Source organism: Hirundo rustica, chromosome 4 (assembly GCF_015227805.2).
Source record: "Hirundo rustica isolate bHirRus1 chromosome 4, bHirRus1.pri.v3, whole genome shotgun sequence".
In the NCBI taxonomy this organism is placed as follows: domain Eukaryota; kingdom Metazoa; phylum Chordata; class Aves; order Passeriformes; family Hirundinidae; genus Hirundo; species Hirundo rustica.
In genome coordinates, this window is record NC_053453.1 from 60480574 (window position 1) to 60500148 (window position 19575).

The following is a 19575-nucleotide window of genomic DNA, read 5'->3' on the forward strand; positions in this document are numbered from 1 at the left end:
TATGAAATTCCTTGTCTTTAGAGCTTAAATTATTCCAGCATCTGAAAGTCTCTGTCAGATTGGGGCAGCACAAATTGCTGATATTACAAAGTACTTTATATTATCCTTCTGTATGTATGCTTTTACACTGAGGTAAGAATAACTTGCCTCAAAAAAGTTTATATCCAGATACAAACAGGAGACAGGCAGTACATTCACACTATCTTATTTTTGTAATTTATGTACACTTACAGGAGCTTGGAACAGTTACTTCAGATTTAACATTGATCATTTTAAAAGCTACTCACACATGGCCTTCCTTGACAATAAAAATTGACAAAGATTCAATTCTGAATTCCATACCCTACTCAAGTGAATGATCCTTAAGCTTGGGCCCATTAAAGCTCTCAATAGAAAGAGGTCAAAATCCAAAACGTAATTTTTACCCTGAAGGCAATTTCTGCAGTCACAATAACCAACGTGTCCTGTATTGCAGCTCTCTCCACAATTTACAGTGCACAAAAATCAGATTTTCGACAATACGAGTAAAAAAATAAAATCAAAATATTGACTAAAACATTTGGATTACCTCCCAGAAGCTATCACTAGAAACTTCTACTCCAACAGAATCATCATATGAGCCAGACATCGCTATGTATGAAGAGCTTGCAAGTATTCAGAGCTTAAACACCTTCAGAATCTGTAAAAACAGGAAAAAAAAATTATCAGCATTATTAATAAAGTGGAGTTATGAAGTTATGAAAAAAAATATGTTAAGCAACTTCATTCAATATTTTGATATCTCAAGATGCCAAATAAAAACAAGAGGTAACCACACAGGGCATTTTGGAATAGAAAACTTCTACCACACAGTTTGTGGCTCTTATCATGACACTGGCTGTTCAGAAAACACTCAATGCATCTGCTTGTATCACTAGACTCTAGTGTTAATTTAATGATAAAATTTCCTATCACAACCAAAAGAAAAGATTGATCAGTGAGATGGTTACTCATTACCTACTCTGCTTTCAAAGCATTCCTACGAGACAATCAGCTGACCTTTGCTTCTGCAGCATAACCTGCACTGATTCCTATTCCTTTTCCACTGGAAATGTGTTATACAATGAAACACATCAGAAATATTTAAGGCCAAAATTTGTTGATTTAAAGAAAAATAAATGTTTTCTTGTCATTGTTCTACTTTAGCAAAACAAACAAACAGAAAACCCATCAGCTCCTAATTCTCACCTTTATTAGAAAAAAGTAATTACTTTAACAATTCAAGCATTTTCACTTTTATAGGCACAGCTGCAAGGAAGAAAAATATAATCTATCCTCATCAAAGCAGATGACTTTATGAATCACTGGGTATGGAAAAGGTTAGGGTTACCCTGAGCTGACATATAAGATTCACATCAAAAACATTACTGAGACAAAAATCCAGGCACTTGCATCCACAAATGCAGTTTGTGGGCTGGAGAGCAAGAGGCAGGAGAGAAAGGAAACAGCTGCCTCCAAAAACACACACACACAAATCCCTGCCTGATCTCTGCAGATACTTCACCAGGTTCTCCTGTTTGGATGTCTCCTGACAAGTTTATCTCTCACTACTACTAGGGACACATACAAGTAAACAGATTTTACCACCCCTTGTGGGATGAATACTTTCATTAGTAGACTGTAAGCTGAAGCTCCCTCTCTTTTTTCTTTCCTTTCCAATCTTGCCTCCATTAAGGTACCAAGGCCTCTTCAAGAAGGGGCAGAAAACATCTCCAAACCTGACCTTGCTGCCCAGTGGTTATGACAAGCTGCTGACAGAGATGGCACTGAAAGCCTCCCAGGCAAGGAGAGTTCAACACTAAATTAGCATTTCTGGGATACACTGAAAATAACAGTGCCATAAGGGTAGGCACTTGTTCAAAACAAAACCCAGCTACTGAAACAAAACAGTTCTTTGGATAGTTGCAGAACAATCATAACAAAATTACTCTGGCTGGGAAGACAAGATGCTTCTCCTTATTAGTTTTACCCAATTCACTTACGTAATGCAATTCACAAAAAGCTTACATAACCTTAACGCTGAATATAGAACTAAAGACCACAACAGGAACATCAATTGGTAGAATTTTATTTTTAAAAGGCAGCCAAAATATAAGAAGGGCTCTGCAAAATGGCAAGCTAGAAAGGAAAACCATATAGAGGCAATTTTTTACATGTTAGTGTAAAAATCTTCAAATTATGTCTCATTACTAATTACAAAAAAACCCAGCTTTTCCACCTGTGCTTTTACTGAGCCAAGAGAGACAAGTGTAAACAGTATTCAATTTTCAGTTTCCCTAGCAGCACATCTCTACATGTAATGTGTTCTTTCCAGATGAATTTTGTCCCTAGCAATTTCTACAATACATTGAGGTAAGCAAAGTTCACATTTGTAAGTGTATTTTTTCACATTGTTTTTTAGACAGCCATAAGCAGCATAAGGAGGAAACCGAAGTGCAATAAGCTTGCAACTAGCTGGAGCCATTCATGAGAATAGTTTAAAATTAAACAGCTGGCCATGCCATGCAGAACAAGGGAGGAATGAGGTTCCAAAGGTCATCAGGAAGGGTTAGGGTTAGTTCTCCACTACACCCAAATCTTTTAACCAAAGAAACTGCCAGTTTGGTTCACTGCCATTTGGAAGAGATCTGGCAGACAGCTGTAGAGTTCAGCATCTTGGAAAAAGAAACCCCGAAGTATAAACTTAAAGGAAAGTTTTAGCCCATCCCATCCAGTCATCCATCCCACTCTCCCAAACCACACTAGCAGTACATTTCCCCTCCAATTACAGATTAAAAAGACAATGAAAGTGTCCTGAAGTAATAATAGTGTCCACTTACCTTGAACAAAGTAAGTTAAATTATATCATTCCTGCAAATTTACTCTGAAAAGTTACGTGGAAAGACTGAAAAAGCTCAGACACAGAAACATTTTCTTAAATGAAGGAACAGGTTGTGGTGACGGTTTTAAAAAAAAACCAACCCTTTTATTCCTCCTCAGCTAGAACTACATAATACATGGAATTATCCTTTTTTTCCATAGAAGCATGAAAACTATCAGCACTCAGGAAATACTGATGAAATTAAGGTTTTAATATGCCAAATACTATGCTGTGAGAAAGTATGAGCAAGCGTATTTAGGGAAATATTGTGAAGTCATGGCAACAACTGGTACAGAAAAACACTATTTTTACAGCCCTACTTAAAAATAAACTGTATACTGAGATAGGAACATTAAGTGGTGTGAGTCATGCTATCCTCACAAAATAGAATTATTACAGCAGCCAGGCCTTTCGCGCATTTTTTGTCAGGGTTTGGTCCTTCCATCCTCCAAGTGAATTTGCAGAGGTTTCACAAGTAAAGTTCATTGCACTTTTTGTTTTGCAGGGTCTTCCATTTCACTCTAAAAGTAAACCTACGAACAACTACAGCTGTCACGTAAAATCTAGAAAATTTAGACGGACGCAACAAGAAAGATGTGCTCTGCACAGATTCTCCACAAGTGATCCCCTGCACCTCACACAGCTGGGGGTTCTTTGGTCAGCAGGACTGCAGCAGAACCAGTAGCTCCATAGGAAAGCACACTGCACACACTCACTCCCTATATTCTCACAACAGTTTGGCTTCATCCACTCTTTCTTCTCATTTCACAACTCGAGGCCAATCTCTTTAGCACTTTTTTCTTGTCCCTGACTGCTAAGCAAACAGTAGCACAGTGCTGTTGCCACCAAAAAAAGCAGCCCAGAGAAAGCCTTACCAGTTCAGAGCCCCTGCTGCCTTTTGTCACAAGCACACTTTAGCCACGAGAGCTTATATAGGCTAAAAATAAACCACAAAGTCCAACTGCACAAAGTAACTGCATCCTAAACAGTACATACTGTAATAGCTACGGAAATGATGCAAACAAACAAGGCTCCAGCTTCTTGACCCTGGCTTTTAAGCAATTCTTGTAAATTAGGATACATTGATCTCTGACACAAGGAAACGGATCTTAATAAATAAATGTGGCTTTTTTTTTTAAAGCTTCTTCTTAGGGAACATCCTAGTCATGCTCTATGCTAAAGACCTTGAATTTCCTCCTCACTGCTAGTGCCCCACTGTGTGAGAAGTGCTATAAACATCCTGAGGGCTTAACACACAAGGATTTTAGAAAATATTAACTAATAATGAGCAAGCAGACCTTCAGATACCACACACAAAACCAGCTGAACACAAGATGCTGCCTCTGCTCTCAAGAAGTTGGTTTTGATACTACTTTGAAAGCAATTTGCAAAATTCCTTGCTTTGTTCATGTTGAAACACTTGGGGCTTTTTTTCTGTGCAACAAATGTGGACTATCTAGAAGCTAAAATAATCCAGTGAATCCCCAAATTTCTCTTAAGGCATTGTTCAACAGGAAGATGGGGAAAACCTTTTAAAGAAATCCTTCCGTTAAACCCCCTCAGGCTTTTAATAACAAATAACTTTGATGAACTCTTACTGTGAAACAGGTAAGGTTGTTTAAAGTGGGATTTCAACATTCTGATGTCTTTTGGACGATAAAGTTTATTTGAAAATTTCACTATACTCAAAAGGATGGCATTAAAAATAAAATCTCATTACAGTCCCATGTACAATGGGCTGCTTTAAAGCATGGCAAGCACTAAACTGTGGCCCTAAGTGACAAACTGGTCCACAACAGAGAAACATCTCAGAATCACAGAGTGACAGAACCTTCCAAGCACGATCAGCCCAGGGTGTTCAGGGTTTTTATACAGATAGATCTTGAAAGCCACCAGGGATGGAAATGACACAACCTCTCTGTGCAACCTATTCCAGTGATTAACTATCCTCAAGATGAGATACAGAAGAAGAAGAAAAAAAAGAATCCGTATTTAGAAAACCAAATGGTGTTGCCATGCATTGTCTCCAAGGTCTCTAGAGATGCAAGCTGAGACAGTCTATCAGCCTTTGGAAGAGAAAAGCACCTGGTCACATTACCTTTTAAACTTATTTTTGGAATGACAGCATTTGTCACCACGGATCTGACTCATCAAGATTCCAAGTTTCATGACTAAAGAGTGAATTACTTATGTATAAGAGCATGACTCAACTTCAATTAGCTGCTCCTAAGAACTTCCAGCTATAATATTTTTCCCTATTATTCGCTGAAGTCTCAGGTTTTGTTCCACACAGAATAGGAAGGAAATAAGACTACCTTGTGCTTTAAGTGTGAAGTAGTGTTGTTTGCTACCAAGTGTACCTGCCATTAATATGCTCAATCTCATATTCTCTGATTAAATAAAGCAATTTAGATATTACTTTCTTTTCTATTTTATTGCAAAGAACTTGCTCTATAGGAGTGTCCAGTTTCTTCAGGGTTGCAATCTGTTTACTGTTTACATAGAAAAAAAAGAGGTCTAACTTCTTTGGCAATATTGTGAAATCATGAAACAAACGCTGTTAAGAACCACAGCCACTGACACTGCAAAGTCCATCAATTAATATGAAAAGTAAATAAAGGAAAAAGAATGCTTTGGTTTACACATTCAAGAGACACCAAAAAACTCCAGCCCCTGGGTACAGCAAAGAAACACATCACACCATGATTAATCACTGCTACTCAATGCTGTCACGTCTTCTAATTGCAATCAGTAGACATGACTGCCTTTTACTAACAGAAGTTAGGCCTTAGATTTTTAAAGGCAGAGTCTCAAACTGATGATTTGGGCCTAGTTCTTCAATTTATAAAATAGGGAGAATAGCACCCTCCTCCACAGAGATTTAAGATAATCCCTTAGTCTCCATCAAGAAAACAACTACAGCAACAAACACCAGAGAAAAGTCCGTAAAAGGAAATCGAATCGCTATTTCTTGGGGAATTCAGCCTCTATGTTATAGTTGGCAGAGCCATGCACCAAATGCTTTTTGGAAAGAAGTTGACAGCAACCTATTTGGTGAACCGTGAGCACTAAAGGAAGGAATCTAGGAAATGCATGCTGTTGGAGACTCGGCAAGCTTATTTCCTACCAGGCACACTCCTCTGAGACTGAGAGCAATGCTTATTCCTCAATTTTTTAGTTTGGATAACGGAGTAACTTGCCACATAGACATTTTTCAGTTAGCAAATAACATACAATGACATTAAATAACAAAGAGCTATCAGTTCATAGCAGTCATTCATAACCCTGAGTAACAAGAGACTCTTTGCACTTCCCAGTTAAGGAAACCCCCTGAATTCAAGGCTGCTTATTTCACAACAGCCTCCTTGGTATTGGGTTATATTCACCCATGCCCACGTTTGTGAAATGCTGAATGTGAAACCACTGAAAGTTGCACTCATTCACTGCCCTAAATATCCAAGCCATGGAAACACATTCAAGCCATAGTTTCAGCACACATCAGAAGATCACTAAAGAGATTAAACTTCTGTGATAATTACCACATGTAAAAAAATCCCACACAATTCTAATAAGGAGACAGCCTCTAAATTTAAACTCTTCAGGCACATTAACTGTGTGTGATGCAATCTTACAGCAGATTCAATTCACAAAGCATAATAAAAGGAATAGGAACAGCCATTTTGATCATTCCTGATTATCTTTATTAAATAAACGAAACTCAGAATTACTGATCGAACAATCTGAATAACACACAGCACAGAAGCATACCTGAAACACGAGGCAACAACTCAGCATTCTCAAAAAGACTCTCAGCCTGCACATATTGTTTCATCCATGTACAAATCCTACCTCAGTCTCACACTCCAAAGACTGGCAGAGCCCTAGAGTTAGCAGCTCTTATCTCCTGTCCTCCTTCCCCATAATTAGTGGCCAGACATGCTGGTTAGACATGTTGCTGTTACACATGCTGGTTTTTGGCACATTCACGACCTAACCATCCCTACGAGTTCCCACATGCTGCCAGCACAGCCTCCTTCTTCATTTTTCCAACTAACCGGGAGATACCTGAAAGAGCACAACAGTGACTTTGGGGAAAAATTATTTTTTTATTCTTAGCGTGACAAGCCAATGCGTGTAGGTGTATTATTTCAATTGTGCAATTTTTGTTCTAACCAGGGAAGCCATTCATCCCCTTCAGAGGCTTTGCAGAGGTTTCTATTTAAAGTTAGACACTGGCCACAGAAATTATTAACACTGCAAAACGCATGCTTTAAATGCATAGATATACCAGCTAAGATGCAAAGTTGATGAAGTGACGTGGGCAGCTTTAAAATATTTGCATCTGTTTAAAACAAACCTTAACATTTTCAGACTATATATATATATATATATTTATTTTTTTTTTAATCTGGAGGTATGAGGGGAAAATCCACATCAGTATTTTCTTCACTGCAAGAAAAGAAGTGCAAAAAAATTGGCTTTGAGTAAGTTTTGCCAGAAAACCAGCTGAAGTACTCAGGATTATTTGTCAATTAAAATAACATTAAAAAATATTCTTTGATTTATGCCATTGGAGGTTTTCTACTGTTTAGGATCAAGTGATTAAAATGATAAAGTGAAGGAAGAACTTTAATTTAATTTAAAATGTTCACCCTTTCCAAATCTTCACTTTTGTAATGCCTGCGACATCACACATTAATTCATATGTCCTGTCAAAGTCTCCCAAAATGAAATTAACCATCTTTTCTTGGCATCCTTCCTAAATAAATAAAATTGAGATGAATATGCTTTTAGGTTTGTTTCAAAAAAAGCATGAAGGGGGCAAAAGACCACGTCTTCAACTTGCAAATTACACTTTGTAAGCATTTAGTTAGCAAGTAATCTTTTGAGTGTCCAGACATTTTAAAAATAAATAACTGACCCTTTATTTAATGGAATTAGATGGCTTGTTATGTATACTCATAATGAAAATTTATTTTCATAAAATGTCAAGGGAAATATTTAAAGCATATACACTTCATATTTAGTTTCAGTAGAATTTTACAACCGTGCAAAATCAAGGACAGTGCAGAGGAGTGATACTGATGGGTCCTCCAGGAGAGAGACCATGAAACAGCATTTACAGCTGCACTGACAAAGCAGTTGCAGAGAGAAGTGACATGTACACAACTGTTCTAAAATGGCATCTCATTAAGAAGCAAAATAGAACATTACAAGAAGCACTGCCTCAGACATCAAAACTTCCTTAGGTGACCACCCAGCATGAACTGTGCTCTACTTCAAAACAGAAACCCCACAAAAGCACAAAAAGAAAAAGCAATACTGTAACCATTCTACAAACAGATGCGTGTTGTGGACAGCAGGCTGTATGAGCCCAGAACCATCAGCTCAAACATGATAAACACGCTCCCTTACATTCAAACAAACATTGCAAAACACCACACTCAGCCAAAAATACTTTCGTATCAGCTGTGGCACAGCAGGATACATTTTGGTAGGAAAAAGCAACTCTGACAATTTGGAAAGTCATTCCACATTCTGTTTACAAGCTATTTACCTGAAAAGGGAAGCCTTAATTCACTTGCATTTTTTCCATCTATGGAGCTGGGCAGCATAACTGCCCAGATAAGCCCAGTACCTGCACAGCACTGCCTGACCTCCATTTCCACAAACACAATTCTCTCAGCAGCGTGTACTTTAGCACTTCCTGTGGGCTGATGAACATCTTGCAGCTCAAGCTAATGTCTTTTTTTCTCCACACTATAGCACTCAAAATAATGCATGGGTTTTAGTCATAATATGATTCTGTATAACTGTAAAGCTGAATATCTGGTGTACTACAGCCTTTAGGAAAGACCATGGGCAGCCCATCTTAAAGGAATGTATTTTTAATTGTACAACTGGCTTCAGTGGAGGAGAGTGTTTTTAAATATCTCAGTGAAACACGTAGGCACACTTTGCAGATGCGTCACTTAGGAAACAGATGTGTTGTTTCAGTGTTTCATAGTCAAAAGCTGTACTTTTCCATCTCAGGAAACACAGGGCTGTAATATTAATTAATGAAATACTGACGTGCATTGAACAGAAGTAGATCTAAACCCTTAAATGAAGGTGAAACAAGGCCATCTTCCGGAATCTGAAGGTTGCACTGAGTTACTGTTCTTTACTTCAGGAGAGAACTAATTCACATACCTCACTTGAACCAAATTTAGCCTGGTCTTTAACACAGACTTTTTTCCAAAGCTTAAATCACTGTTAGAAACTAAATCTGTGCATTAACAACATGTCAGAATATCCAATTTCCTGCTTATCTTAGAGAGATACAGAGAACTATGACTGGCAAAAACAAGGCTGACTGGGGCAGGGGAAGCTCCATGGGTGAACTCAGGAAAATCTGTGCACTCCTCAAATAGTAGTGAATTTTTCTGTCACTTTCTGGAGATATAAATAAAAGGAAAAGGGGAAGTGATGATTTCCCTACCATGGAGAAAGAGAAAGCACAAAGAGCAACAGACCTTCCTATAGTGTCTCAGAAGGACATTGCTGAAGGTGAAAGAGAAGGCCCCCAGACCCAGTAAAATAACAGACCACACTGTGCTCATGTTATACTTGATATTAACAGTAGAGAGAACTTCACATTTCCACACAAAACTCCCTGGAGCTGAATGGATTATTCTCTAGTAAGCAAACCCAGCAATTTTCTAGGCTAGATCCTCAACACAAGCAGCCTGTAACCCCAGAAATTATTTGCTAGTATAGCTATTGCTCAAGAGACATCCAAAGCTAGCAGAGACCTGTACCCCAGGACTTGTACCCTAAAGCAGAAATTAAATGACCACTTCCATAATTGCTGGCTTAGATCAAAGCTGTGAAAAGGCTCTAAACAGTAGTTTCCATAATTACCAATTCTTTCTGCAGACATTATTCCCTCACTGCCATAGCCCTGCTGACAAAAAGCGGGTCAAATCATCATGCAGCATTCCTCCACTCTCAAAATACATTGAAGGGTAGTTCAGTATTTGGGGAAAACACTACCAATGTAAAAACTGCTAAGGAGCATAGCCTTACAACTTAAAACCCACGTTTTCAGCTGTGATAGTCATCAGATTATGCATCATTTCATCAGTTCCATTTCTGGAACTGACACAAAATGCACAGACCTCTGCAGAATACAGATCACAAATGTAGAAAGAAAACAACCACAGGCACATTTAACTTCAACTATCCTTCTTCGCAATAAGTTAAATAAGTAATTATTCATTTAGGAACAATAAAAGATCTGTTCAAGTGTTTCAAAACCAATGCTATAGTGTAACAGTACAAAAGAGCATGTGACTGTATTTCATATTTAAGATTAAATAAGATTAATTCAGACTCTAAAGCAAGCTGAATGCGGCTTCTAAAGAACTATTAGGAAAATTTAAATTGCTTGCTTGTGTTAAAGTTGGAGAGAAGGTTACTCAATACTTAGTTTCATTAACATGGTCACTGAAAAAAGGAACTCTCGAATTCTATTTAAACATATTTTCATCTCAGTGAATCTGAGGTAAACTTTAGGCAGGACTTCATGTTTCTAGGCAATTAAATTTTCTGGTCCTGAAATGGCAATTACTGCAACAAGGTCAGAAGACCTCTACTTACAGCTTAATAATATAGACAACATGAGCTGCTGATTTACACTCCCTAAAAACATGTAATTATTTTTTGTAATAAATAGAATGGACTGGCTCCTTACTATATAGTACACTCATTGATCTAAGCTATCTGGAAGTGTCAGTCTTAAATATTAGGATCAGAGATCATACTTTATGGCCTTCCCTGTACATATAATTTGACAAACAAAGACAGAAGTGGCAGGGTGGGGTGGGTTGTTGGTTCTGGTTTGTTTGGGTTTTTTTTTTAAACACATATAGTACACTTACACCTACTTTAACCCTAACGCAACTGAAAAATCAAGAGTTTTCAGTGTGCAAAAACGAGGTGCTGCTTTAAAAGAGGTACATGAGATCCAGAATAGGAAAGAGAGAAGGTGAAAGTTTTTCTTTGGTTCACAGAGGTTTCACTAATCTTATTAAGGATTTAGAAAAGAAAGTACAGCAGAGCAGCCAGACTTCCTCATGATTTTCAGCTATCTGGATACATGTTATGTGGCCTCATACTCCTCTCAAACATACAAATCAATCAAATGTCGAATTCCTAAACATAATAATGTGAAATGAATGCTTAAATTTGGTCAAGTAACCTCACAGAGAGTAGTCTTTTCTACCCTGCTGCCGCTTTTCAAGAAAAGGAAAGCTTTTTATGCCATTTTAAATTAATGCTTGACCAAAGTACAAGTAGGTCAGCCATCTACTCTGCAACCTAAATTGGACTGAAGTTCAAGAAAAATGGGACAAGAGGCCCCATGAGCTAACAGTTCTTGCAGTTAATAAAGCTGTGACACCACTGACTGTGGAGCACTGAAACAGCAGCATGTAACCTGCATATGGGGAACAATCAGAAAACAGAAAAAAGAAAAGCAGATAACCCCAACCAAGTTCAATTTAGCGCTCTCTCAAGAGCAGAGTCTGAAAATCCCTGCTGTTGAAAATTCAAGCAGACAAGACTAGTATCAAATAAGATCAAAGTCGATCACGGTATTGAAACAAAGTCTTAGCAGAAGCAGTAATTCTACAACAGCCTTTTTTGTCATATATGCTTCTAACTTCAGAGTTTTAAATGATTATACAAGGATTCTCACTCAATTGCTACTAAAGGTATAATAACACACGTTTTTTCTTTTGAATTTAACTTAACTCATATGTCAGTAACCCCTACATTTACAAAACAGCAGTATGATAGTTGTAACAGCTGAGAAAAGCAGGCACAAATAGCATCACAATAAAGTGATCAAATTTCCTAAGCTATTTAAGTTTACAGCAAATCATTCTACACATGATCATAGAACTGCTTAATGTTAGACTCCAGAAAGTCTGGAGTCATATATTCAAATGCAACATCGTCTTAAAAGTGAAAATAGAATTGGTATTTTTGCATGATGCATAATAACAAGAAACAATATCAATAGAAAAAAGTATCATGTAATAAAATCACGCTGGAATCACAACAATTCAGTTTGCACACACTCAAAGGGATTTTACTCCTAGGGATTTTACTACCTAGTGATCTCGTGCTTCTGAGTTCAGCTCGAATGTCTCCCTAGATTCCATCCCACATTTGTCTCCCGAGGTTTGTGTTTGAGCTGACAGCTGGGATGTCCCCACACTCCTGTCCAAGGCCAGGGTGGGGTGACAATGAACGCAGACACAACTGCACCACGACACTGCAGGCAGGGCTCTGTTCCCTGCTCACAATCATATCTCAGCCAGTGTTCTACAATATCTTGTGGCGACTGCCATTATAAAGCCATATTTCCATACGGCTCATCAGTAAAGAGGCTGAGCAGCAAAGGAATCAAAAAGAAAAAAAAAAAAAGGATTAAATGGTGAAACAGCTCAAACAGCTGCAAGATGAAAGCTTCAATTATACAGAAATACCTTCCGGGTTTAACTGAAAACAAGATTTCTATTTCCCCAAGAATAACAAAACCAAGCGATATGCTTCCTCAATGAATAATAAATTTCACATTTAACTATCTTTATCATATGGTAGAATAAAATAGATATATAATGCTGCAGTAAAAAATTAGACAACAAAGAAAACATGACAGAAATTTCATATAGAAAAATATTATTTATAATATTTTACAAGCAACACATATGATACTTTTCACACTTTTGAGTGTCACAATTCAAATCAAGAGCATTTCAGCTAAGAACACCTGTGAAACTTAAGTACAGACATTTCTCACTTCGGGTTCTGAAGGCTTAAAGACTTAATATAAACATCATGAGAAAAAGTAGGCCCACCTCTAGAAAATCTGCTAAACCCACAAAGTTACTGCCACCTCTAGTAATAAACAGTACCTATGGTAATTCCTGGTCATTTTAAGCTTTCTGGAGAAGGCGAGAAGTTCCTCCTCTAACCCATGAAGAGAATCCCTCCAGTAACTCCAGCTATGAACTCATTAACACTGGTTCCTAATAAAGGCAGCTCAACAGCTGAAGAGTCAGGGTCACAAGGAACCTTCACACAATCAAGTCATGTCTCAGATCACAGCTGTTTCAAAGTTGTTTTGTCCTTACTCCTAAAGCTTAAGGGTACAGAGCACATGAAAGAATAATTGTAAAAAAATATTTTTAAAATATACTTTGTAGTATCTACTAAGGATATCTCAGAACAGGCAAAGTCATGTTCAAGACAGATGAGTAATTTAAAAAGAGAAGCATAAAACCACAAAAGAGATGGTGAGTCTAGCTGTAAGGGTTGTCTTGTCATTAAGGACTATTAACCTGTGGTACAGTATCTGAAGGGTATGCACACAAATACTCCTGTAATGGTTTCTTTCTTTCCTTTTGTGTTTAACTTCAAATTCATTTTATACTGAAAAAACTTGTGCAACTGTCCATATCTGAAAGATAAAAGAGCTGCTTCACCAAGGCAAAATATCTAGTCGATGCATCAGAGTCACCCAAAATTATAGAAACAGATAATACATTTTAAAAAGTTATATTTTACATCTAAAAAATAGCATTAGTAAAGAACGTACTATGTAGAGTATTCAAGACCTTAATAATCTTGATTCATTAGACAACATGCATCTATTATCTATCTTGGGATTTATGAAACTGAAAATGAAATGTCCAACTCTTGGCACCTTCCAACAAATTGCCTACCTTTTCCCCTTATAAGAGCTATGAAGAATTTGAATATTCAGTATATTTCATGGGAAAACACTTTATTATCTACTTTATATTTGTCACACTATCTTAAAAAGCCTGTAGCTATAATTCCAGCTGAAAATGCCAATTTCAAACCAAGGAAGGCTAATGTTTATTGATCCTGTCACAGACCAGTGACACTTTAGCATTGGAAATTCTGCTCATTTGAGTCTGACAATTGATGATCTAGTTAACTGTGACAAGAGGACAGTCTAGCAGACTTTGTTTTCATCAGGAAAAAAAATTGATTACTTTTCATAGGTCCATAGAAGATAAATGTTAGATCTGTTTGAATTTTTAATGTCAGATTTTAATTGGGAAGTCGACACAATGATTGATTTAACTGGGGAAAGAAGCGGATTATGGTGAGGGTCACAAGGTCCTGGAATGTCCAGGGAGCACATGAGGCTGGACTACTCAATATCTCACCAAAGAGCGTTCAACAGCCACACTTTGCTATAGTAACAGATTCCTTAAGAAATACTTCAGCTGAGTATCAGTCAAATTGTAATGATCACAGAACCGTGCAACAGCCTGACCTCTCTAGTCCAATCCTTCAGGGGAAAGGGACCTTTGCTGAGATTATCCAGCACCCTGTCCAGCTTGGAAGTGTTCAGTGGTGGGGACTCTACAATCAATTACCTACCAATTCACAAGACATCACTCATCTTCTGGAAGATAAAAGCTAGAATGCCATTCTCATGGCCAGATACATTTTATTTGCTTCTTTACCTTCTGCACACACAGAGCTGTAAATCCATTTTTCTTTTTTTCTTACGCTGAAGTACAAGACTATACAGTTGAATCTTGCAGCCAAAGCCATTCACTAATCCTTTAACTATGAATTCTAATATGTGAAGAAAAATTCATGGTACTGGTACAACACAAAAAGTTCACACTATACTTAATCTATGTACTGACATAATTTTTTCACTACGGTCCATTTTGCATGACATAAAATGCAGATATTCAAGTAATTAAGCTTGAAAAAACACTCATTAGGTACACACATCCTCAACAATTAGGCTTTGTCCTGGCCATGGTACGTCCTGGTATAACTACCTGTTCCTTATCATATGAACATATTTTACTGTAATATCCACTGGCATGAGATAAAGCTCTAAATCCAAAATCTTTCAGACTTGTGTTTCTACCACTGACACCTAAAACTCCTTTCAAAGGAAGGCAGCCATTCTCTCAGAAATATTTGTGTGTCTATTCTTATTAACACACAAATTGAAGAATTTTAACGACACCAAACCAGTCTAGGCAACATTTTGCTAGAACTAACATCCACCTGCAGTTCAGCTCTACAAACTTCTTCTGAAAGATTATATAGTAGCCCCCACGCAAACCTTCTGTTAGTCTTCATTCTCAATAATGCTGCCTGGTACCAACTGGAACAATTTAGAACTGCAGCGTAACTATTATGCAATATCAGAAGAGTCCTAAGTTTCTTTCAAAGTTCTCCCGGGATGCTTGTATGATAACATGTGAACTATATCCCCACAACGCTCACCAAATAAAAAAGTTTCTAAAGATAGCCTTTTCAACCTAAAAACAGTGCAGCAATAAAAAACATTTGAACAGGTTTAGTGGTGGCTCACAGCTGTGACTAAGTCCTAGCAAAACTAGCCTTAAAATTACTTTTGCTAACACCCCCATGGTTCCAACTGACAATCAAAATGCATCACCACTGCCCACTTTCTTGTGTCTGGAAAGGTGAAAGTCAATGGAAGACAGCACGAGCATAGACAGGTTGATCCTCCTAATGTCACTGATAAAGTAATCAGGACACAATGATACAGAAAGGGTTCTTTTAGCTATGTGAAAAACTTGTGGCTCAAGGGATCCAATATATCCAAGTATAAAGCCAGCACTTTTGTCTTTAAGATAAAGGCACTGAAAACTTACCCAAATTTTGAAAACCTCTAATTTCATATTTTACAGTCCTCTAGTTAGGGCGTTTCTACAGTAATATTCAAGAATATATTCAGTGATTTCAGGATTTGGAGGCAAGTTACTTCCACAAGTCTTACTCAGCTTAACACAGATAACCAGTAATTCTGTATCAAGTCCTGAATTCTAAACAAGATCAGAAGAAATCAAATAGATCATTAAATAATTTTTCAAATAACTATCTTCCTGCTTGAATATTTATGTTTCAGCAGCCTAGCTTTAGACAAAACTCCAAGCTGTTGCATTTTCATTTTATGTATTTGACATATCTCTGCCAAATCCCTACTTGTACTTGTCTTTTACCCGAGATGATTTCTCCCTCCTCCCCTCCCCGCTTAGGACAGGGGAAAACTGGGAAACGAGATACAAATGTCTTTTTAAGCTTATGTAGTTGGACTTCCAGCAGCCCTCATTCACAGTTACATAAATTCTAATGTCAAAGCCTAGGTGCAATATGCTATTCTTTGCACATTCCAATAATTCTCATGAGCCGCTTCAGCTGCATAACCAGAGAAAGTAGCTCAAATTTAATTCATTCTGGGAAGCAAAGCGGAGATTCCTGGAGGATTGCAACAACAGTTGACAAAGCAATTTAACAAGAGCTGTAAGTTCTACATTGCTTATTTCACCCCATTTGCAGGGTTGAACACTGCACAAGTTAATTGCTATTGCATTACAAAGAGCGTTTCACAAGATTTTCGTAAAAGCTTTTTTTTTTTTCTGAAATGAGATTACATAACTTTGTTCTCTTACTATTCACTGCAATAAAAAAAATGGAAAGATTCATGTGATACATTTTTCCTTAGCAAATTCAAAACATATTTTGAGAAGTGTGTTTATAAAATCTTCAGCTTTAAAGAGCCAATCTGTACAACAGATTTTGAAAGTATTTTTCCTACCTAATAAATTGTATTCCAGTGAGTATGCTAGATAAATGAGATGCTTTACACAACCCTGAAAATTAAAAGAAACCCCAAACACACTCTAAACTTTAAAACTGAAATACTAACATCATTCACAACTCAGACAAATCATATCAAAAAATATTATGCTGGGATAGCAATATTCACTCAAAAAATGTAGTATTTTATCCGTATGTATGAAATAATCCATATGTGAAATAAATACTGCAAGTGCAAAAAATAAAACACATAAACCCAGTGAAATACCTTTAGATGTACCTGAAAACTTTGAAACCTGTTCATCGCTTTCCTGCTGCGCAGTAAGATACCTTTGCAGTGGCAAAAGAACTTCTAAAATTATTACTGTAAAACTAGTAATTTTGTTCAGCAACACATTAATGACATGCTAAATTTAGCACTACTTTTCCTTAATTACACAAAGCGTTTCTGCAATGCCTAACAACAAGTAGAAACAAAGGTACTTCCTATCCAGCCTCTTTTGCAAGAAAGGGGGGGAGGGATAAAGGGGAGATCTCCAATCATGGTTTTAGTTTCTGTACAGGGCCAGAAAAAAAAACCAGCTATGTGGATCTCTGTAGAAAGAGAAACAACATCGTATTTTATCAGAATAATCAAAGTCTAAATCATAGAAACCACAGGTTATCTTGCACAGCCCAATATAAATTGATACTTGTTTCATCTATTTGTGTTTATGGAACTGTTTGGGACTGACCTGACAATGATTAACATTGCACAGCACAGATTTTACCCATGACACCACATACCACAGGATTTACATTCTACCAGAAACTATGGAATAGCCTATGCTAAACCAAGAGCTAAAAATACAGTAATTTAATACAGACTAAACCCACATGTTGCTCTCTGATATAGGGATGCAACAAGCCAAAGCAGAAGCAGCTGCTCATGTACTACTTCAGACAAAGAATTTCTTGGCCAAATTTAAACCAATTTTAAGATCGAATCTCATTTAAAGTCAATTTTAAGGTTCACATATAGATCATTTAAAACTAGATGGATTGTCCTTTAATATCATCAAATTTGTGTGTATAAATATAAATAATAAATTTGGTCCTAGCTCAATGAACAGACAGGACATTCATGATATCTCAAGCACCTTTCCCAATGCAGACAACAATTAAAGAAAAATGCAAAATGTTCTGCAATACTGTTGTAAGATGTTCTCTGCAAGCCAATCTAAGCACCTGCCTAAAGAGAAATAAATCTGGAGGAACAGTAGTTCACACAGAATTGCCAAGAAAGCAGATTGGACAGTATCACAGAACAGACGTAATAGGAATCCAACTAAATCTACTTCGCGAATTCCAGTAATTCTAAAAAATCCCCAAACCAAACCCAACCAACCAATCAAACAAAAAAACCCAACACTCTCAGAACAAAAAGCCCCAAATAAACAACAAAACCCAAACAAAAACCCTCACAAAAAGCACAAATACCAAACATCCCAAACCAAAAACCCAAAGAGGTTTTAATAAGTTTTTAATAAGGTAGGGAAGCAGTTTTTCAGTCCAGGAAACTATAGAAATGGCATGGGGTTTTTGTACACCTAGGTTTTACCCTGGGAGAAAGAAGAAAAATTAAAAAGGAAAGAAGATACTAACATTATAAAAACATACTTGATTCTTTCCACAAAATTGCATCAATTTTGGAAATTAAATATTGAATTGAAATTCAAAGCTACTTCTTCAAAACTTAGTTTAACAATAATGTGCTAGCAGGTTAATCTAAATCATCTGCTAGGAGTTTCAAAACAATTATTTAGCATTCACTTTTTTTCCTATGAAAACTGTATTTCATTACATAAGAATAAAATATCAGCATTAAACCTTAGAAACACACAGAATATTTACAAGTGAATATTCTAAAAGTAAAAAGGCAAGGACTTTTGCCTCCCCCCCTACTTGGATCTTGTTTAAAAAGCATTTCAACTGTCTTCTGGTCCTTCCACTCCAAAATATTTTAAGCAAAAAAAATCAATAAAACAGCCACAAGTTTACCTTTAAAATGATGAATATAATTTTATACTTATTTTCTATTCATTTAAAATTGGTAAAAATCAAGAAACAAGTTCAAGCATATCTGCAATTCCCTTAACTACAGACAGTGTAAGGGTAGAGTCTGAGTGAAGAACAGTCCCATCTTTCTCTGTTGTATCTCAGCAGCTCAGGTAGCACAGCTTCAGCTGCCAGGCCAAACATCAATGTTGCATTTATATCCATTCCATTTCCCTTCCTTTATTACACCTGACCATCTTTGGCATGCATTTGATTATAAAAGCACTAATACAGAGACTTGTCTACATTCAACATCCACTTTGCAGGTCAGCTTTACAGAAATTATTCACTGCACTACATAGCTCAATACATAGCCTGATCACTTTGTTATGGCATAAACTCAATTCCACTGACAGTGATTGACATTGTTTGTGCCACATCCCTATTCCATCAGTTCTGTTTGGGAAGTCAGGTGCTAAGCTTTTTCCAGGTGAAAATGACTCTGCAAAAATAAGACGTTTCTTATTGGAGCAGAGAACTGACCCCAGACACAGTACAGCCAGATAAACACAACCACCACCGAGCACATAGCAAGAACAAATAGCTGAGCACCAGTGAAAAACTTTGATTTCCCGTTTTAGTCACAACACAGACTATCACTGGTTTTGAAGTAACTTATCACTGCCAGCAAAAGCAGCAATAAACTTTGGAGCCAGTTTAACACGCTACAAGACCTTATGCCAACACAAAGAATAGGCAAGTACACAGACCACACACAAGATACCCTTCAGAAAAAGGCTGGCACCCTGAAAGAAAGGCCAAAAGATTTTTTTCATTGCTTATGTGTAAGCAGTAGGCATACAAATAATAAATTATATTACTGCCTTTGGAAACGTAAATCAACCCCATTTACTAAAACTGCAACTCCACTGTTCACGTCTTACAGCTGAAGAGTTTGT

General features: G+C 37.0%; 1 protein-coding gene across 6 annotated transcripts in view; it reads right to left on the minus strand.

Annotated features, from left to right (window-relative positions):
* PACSIN2 (protein kinase C and casein kinase substrate in neurons 2) overlaps positions 1-19575 on the minus strand; it is a 53025-nt gene that overhangs the window by 25612 nt on the left and 7838 nt on the right. For 5 of the 6 annotated variants that reach the window (XM_040061818.2, XM_040061816.1, XM_040061813.2 and 2 more), the window contains exon 2: positions 569-679. In XM_040061818.2, the coding sequence (XP_039917752.1) occupies positions 569-628 (60 nt within the window). In that variant the 5' untranslated portion in view covers positions 629-679. Of the gene's footprint in view, positions 1-568; positions 680-12864; positions 12953-19575 lie in introns of those variants that run through there. The other variant, XM_040061815.2, reaches the window with a different exon arrangement.